Source organism: Trifolium pratense, linkage group LG2, assembly GCF_020283565.1.
Source record: "Trifolium pratense cultivar HEN17-A07 linkage group LG2, ARS_RC_1.1, whole genome shotgun sequence".
In the NCBI taxonomy this organism is placed as follows: Eukaryota; Viridiplantae; Streptophyta; class Magnoliopsida; order Fabales; family Fabaceae; genus Trifolium; species Trifolium pratense.
The window spans coordinates 43,885,128-43,890,749 of record NC_060060.1 but is presented as its reverse complement, the minus strand read 5'-3'; the positions used below and the strand labels follow the sequence as shown (position 1 = coordinate 43,890,749).

The 5,622-nt window shown below is 39.4% G+C and overlaps 1 protein-coding gene across 1 annotated transcript; it reads right to left on the bottom strand.

The window, feature by feature from the left end:
- Positions 1-3,377: 3,377 nt before the first annotated feature.
- On the bottom strand, positions 3,378-4,729 carry LOC123904759. The gene is made up of 4 exons (XM_045954384.1): positions 4,580-4,729; positions 3,811-4,497; positions 3,525-3,724; positions 3,378-3,408 (listed from the first exon to the last, which is right to left on the bottom strand). The coding sequence occupies exons 1-4, from the start codon at positions 4,727-4,729 to the stop codon at positions 3,378-3,380; spliced, it is 1,068 nt and encodes a 355-aa protein (XP_045810340.1).
- Between the last annotated feature and the right edge of the window lie 893 nt (positions 4,730-5,622).

Here is a 5,622-nt window from a genome sequence, read left to right as displayed (position 1 = left end):
TAATGCTGTTTGAGTATCCAATTCCAACATTCCGCCTTTCTTCTTGGCTCCCCTATCATTAGTAGCTCTATACTCGTTTTGAGCCATGCTTTCCACCAATTCTCTTGCTTTAGTTTCGTCACGGTTCTTCAACGAACCACCGGCTGATGCGTCAAGTATCATTCGCGTTTGAGCCCTCAAACCTTGGGTAAACATTTGCATCTGATTGTGGCCATCGAAACCGTGATTCGGACACCTTTTAAGAGAAACTTTGAACCTCTCCCAAGCATCATACAACGTCTCACCGTCCGCTTGTTCGAAGTTGCTAATTTCAGCCCTCCTTTCTAGGAACTTATGAATAGGGAAGTAACGATCTAAGAACTTCCGCTCCAGCTGTCTCCAAGTCGCAATCGTTCCGGCGGGTATCGTGTCTAACCAATCTTTAGCACGGCCGGTGAGAGAATGCTTGAATAACCTCAGTCTTTTGTCCGATTCGCTCACCCCCGGTGGATCGGTATAGTCGCAGGCTTCATAGAAATGAGACAAGTGTAAGTTCGGGCATTGAGCTTCCGAACCTGAATACGGATTTTCCTTTAGGGCGGAGAGGACCGTGTTCTTGATGTCGAATGAGACAGGATTCGCCGGCTGAAACCCTTGATTTGCCAACGCGTCATTGTCTCTCCTCCCATAATCACCAAGGGTACGCCTTGGCGGTTGAGGAACCGGTGGAACTTGTTCTTCCATTGTTGCTGCAGTCCGTCCTTGACAGTCCGGTGTATCCCTTAGCAAAGCTGTTCCCCTTGAAGCTTGAGCTTCCCTTGTTGCCTTTCGAATTGCGCGAGCTGTCTTTTCAATCTCTGGATCAAATTGCAGCTCTTGAGGACCTGTTCTCCGCATGCACAATGAAACACACAAGTAGAACGCTCCGGGAGAAAAATATAAAACAGAAAATAAGAAAACACAGAAAATATGAACACTATCGCCTTGTCGAATCAATCACAATCCCCGGCAACGGCGCCAAAAACTTGATGGATTATTTCGCAAGTGCACGAAAATCACGTAGTAATAAAAATATCGATCCACAGGGATTGTGTGATCAAACTAGTCGAATCGTGTTCATAGACATTATACAGAAAATACACATAAATTGGGGGTATGTTGAGTAATGAATTGCTAGAAAACGTGCTTTGATATAATGGAAAAGCGAGGTAGAATCATCGGAATCGCCTAGTCTATAGCTAAACCACATGCAATCTACTATATCATAGGAATTTACTCAAGTGTTCACAACTAGATCGACAAATTAGTGAATCGCAATCTCTTGTCAAAATCCACTCTATTCGTTGTCGATACTCCCCCGATCTCTCGGGCGGAAGCTACCTACAACGAATGAAATTAACGCGCGTCAATCGTTCGCTACACTCTATGCCTCAATCTCTCGACCGGAGACACTCGAGTGCTCAATGCAATTCAGTTCAGAAATTAAATCAATACTCTCGCACGTGACTTAACTCGAAATCATTATAACACTAATGAAGGATTATAAAGCATTAAAAACAGACTTGCATTGATGAACACTATAGAGAGAGTAAATTCTTACAACATTTGCAGATTACATTCAGCTGAACTACATCCTAAACTATCCTAGATTCTACCTCCAAAGGAGCTTAGCTCCTCATCGTGCTTCGTTCGCTTCCTCGCTTCATCGCCATGGCTTGTGAATCCATGCTCTTGATGTGCTTGGAGCTATCCTCTGGAGTCTTGAATCGCGATATTGAAGTTCCAAAACCCAGAATGTAGACCAATTTTGCAGAATTTTCCAACCCCAAAACAGAATTATGCAGAAACTATATATACAGAAGGCAACCACGCCGCGCGCCAGATCTATCACGCCGCGCGTGGTTGCAAATCCATCAACTACGCCGCGCGTGGTAACAGAATCACGCGGCGCGTGATCAAGTCAGAGAGCAATCTTCTTCTTCAATCAAGGCTTCACGCCGCGCGTGGTAAGGCATCACGCCGCGCGTGATCAGAGTGAAAATCTTGGCTCCCTGTGAGCTCCATCACGCGGCGCGTGATGGGCTACGCCCCCAGCGTAGTGAAAATCATTCATATCCTGCAGTTTTTCCTGTTTTCTTGCAAAACAAGTAATCAAGCTCATGATTAGATTTCTCTTATATTTATTGCTAAAAACCTACTAAAATGTATCTAATGTTGCTAAAATAGGCATGGATTAGAGAGTGTGACGATTTGTCATCAACTAGCATCCATACATCTGCTATTCTAAGCATCTGCTCTCCTTATGGGCAGCTTGCTCCTACTTCCAGGAATTGGAAGAAAGATTCTTGATGGAAACAAAAGTGATGTTGCAGATGCTTTTTTTTTTGTGGAGGTGGTTGAGAACTTGATGTAGCTGATGTTTTTTGTTTTGGTGCTTTTTGTTTTGGTGGAGGTGGTTGAGAACTTGATGTTGCTGATGCTTTTTGTTTTGGTTCTTTTTGTTTTGGTGGAGGTGGTGGAGGTTGTTGACAACTTGATGCTGCTTGTTTCTTTTTTTTTTTTTGTGGTTTGGATGGGCCAGCTCCTGATGTTGCTTGTGTGGGGGTGGGAGTATTTGGTGTTGAGACATTGGGGGTGGGTGCATTTGATGTTTGGCTAGCTGATGTTGCTTCAGTGGGGGTGGAAACTTTGCATGTTGTTTTGTTATGCCCTGGTTGCTTGCACTTGGTACACCTTTCTACCATTCCTTTTCTGCTACAATCTCCCGTTTCAGACCTCTTTTCATCAGCATTTTTGTTCCTTGATCTCTTTGGTCTACCTGGAGCCCTTCTCAATGGCGGTGGTAGTATATCAACGTTGTTTGTTTTATCCCACATGTTTTGACCACTTGTTGGGTAAATAATTGAACTATAAACCTCTTTATATGTCTCCTTTCTGTAAATGGCTGGAATAACAATTGTAGGGTCTTCTTTTCTATCTATGTAACAACACATTGCATGATAACAAGGTAATCCTGTGAGCATCCATCTTCTACATGTACATTCCATCTTGTTGAGATCAACAATATACTTTTCAGTGGTTACATCCGCGTTTCTTATTAAAACAACATCATAAATCTTTTCCCCAGCCAACCTTGCCAAAATAAGAAGCAGTAATGAGAAGCAGAACAAGTAAAGCTGAATATATAAATAAATAATTTCTGAATATATAAATAAGAAGCAGTAATGAGAAGCAGAACAAGTAAAGCTGAATAATCTTACCTACAACTCCATCTTCTACATGATTTTCGTTCTTCCTCCATTTTTTCCTGAATCTTTGGCATAACTGAACCATCGGGCAAGTGATCATATTTGTTTCTTCTAGTAGTCCATGTATCCATCAGATAATCTTTTATATCTTCAAGCATTGTGACAATTGGCTTCTGTCTTGCTTCAATAATAACACTATTAAATGCTTCAGATATATTGTTAACCAATGTGTCACATTTTGAATTAAATGTGAAATAAGATTTGCTCCAGTGTCTGGGTGGAATCTTCAGCAAATACTTGAATGCATCAATATTATTTGTTTTGATTTCGTTCATCTCTCTTTGCCATGCTTGTGCATAGCTTGCATTGGCTGCTTTCCACATCAAGTCTTTAAGCTTTTTTCCAGGAAACCTTTTTTTGAAGTTATCACAGAGGTGTCTAACACAAAACCTGTGTTCAACTCCAGGTAGAAGCTCTTGCATAGCAGGTAACAGCCCCTAACATAAACAAATAAAAAACATGTTCATACAATAAAATAGAAATTATAACTTTTTTAAAAAGAGTAAGATAAATATCAATGTACCTTTTGTTGGTCTGAAATGAAAGTGAATGTTTTGCAGATGCGTTGGCCACCTAGATCATTAACCAACAAATCAAGGAACCAAGCCCAAGAATCCTTTGTTTCTGCTTCTACTACTGCCAATGCAATTAGCAACATTTGGTCATTGGGATCCCTACCCACTGCAGCCAGTATTTGCCCACCATAATAACCTTTTAAGAAGCAACCATCAAGTCCTATGATAGGCCTACATTTCAAAAAACTTTTCTTACATCCATCAAGACACATGTAAAGTCTTTGAAAACTAGGTAGCATAGGCCTATCCACATAATCTTCAACAATAATGTCCTGACCTTCAACAACACTAGTATTTTGTACTTTCAACTTGACTGTACTGAGTGGGTTAGACTTGATGACTTCATTACAGTAGTCATGCAATCTAAGAAATTGCTCTTTGAATGAACCATCCACTATATCAATAGCAACCCTCTTAGCTTTGTATGCTTTCATCCTATTAATTCCAGAGTGCCATTTCTGATGTGCTTTGATACAAATGTCTGTGCACTTGATGTTTGGATTTTCCTTAATAGTAGGAATTAATCTTTTCCCAAGCCACTTTGAAGTCATTAACTTCACATTAGTATCTCTTAAGCATGAGTTACAATGTACATCATTCTTTGTTCTTATTTGCCATGTATCCTCATGTGGTAGCTTAGAACATAATAGAAACCATTTACAACCACCCTTGCACACAACTCTGCATCTTTCTTTGTCATTTTTTTTGAAACTTTACATCTTTCCCATTGTGTACAGCATAAGTTGCAATGGCAGTTTGAAATTCCTTCTTTGATGAAAACTTTGTACCTTTTTCCCACTTGTAATTTTCCATGCTTTTAGGCATGGCAAACCCTGGGTACACAGTTTTTGTAACACCCAAACCCATTAGTTTTATATTTCTACCTTTAATAAAATCTTTCTCTAAATACGCGGCGGAAAATCAAAGTTTTGTTATTATAAAAGTCATGGTTCGAGCATTACACTCTTCAATCAAAATAATACTAATGTAATTAATTAGTAAAAACAGTGTTTATACAGAATAATCATTTATCAAAATGTATAGTTTTACAAATAAATATCGAAAGTCATAAAGACCCTATAGTCTAAATACAACCCTTTCCCGTGTCACAATCAGAGCAGAGCTTCACCGACGACTCGACATCGAATACCACAAAACCTGTAAATCTGGACCCCCAACGGTCCAGCACATAACACATAAAAGAGAGTTAGACAACATACTCAAAATATACAAGTGTAAGTAAATGGTACTTAAACACCTCTTCATAAAAACATGCATAATCATACATTATACATATACATCACCATCATTCATGCATATTCATATATCATGCATATACTTCATTTATTACATAATCAATCATCCACAAAGTACACCAAACATATAGTTTCACGTCGTCTCGGACAATACCAAAACATCCACAAATATCACATAACTCAGTCACAAATAGGAATATACATAAAGTTCCTAATGTAATCTAACAACACAAATACATTGTTCAGATTATGGTCATGACGGACCCTGCGTTGTTCATTTTATAGTCATGACGGACTCTGCTCCTCACATACGGATTAACAATCAACATTTACCAAGTATGTGTCAAACATCATTTATCATAAAATGCACACATAATCCCTAATGCAATCTAATGCTTCACATTCATGCTATGTCCTCTAGACACCTCTAATGCATGTGGTACCATCGTCTTTATTAGAGTATCTCACCTCTAATATTCGTCTTTATCGAACAAATATAGTTCG

Excerpts from the sequence above, each read along its gene's own strand:
- LOC123904759 (XM_045954384.1), bottom strand. The coding sequence starts at position 4,729 with ATGGGTTTGGGTGTTACAAAAACTGTGTACCCAGGGTTTGCCATGCCT. Across the intron at positions 4,498-4,579 it reads CTGTACACAATGGGAAAGAT|CTACCACATGAGGATACATG; the intron begins GTAAAGTTTCAA and ends TTATGTTCTAAG. Across the intron at positions 3,409-3,524 it reads AATAATATTGATGCATTCAA|CAAGACAGAAGCCAATTGTC; the intron begins GTATTTGCTGAA and ends TTATTATTGAAG.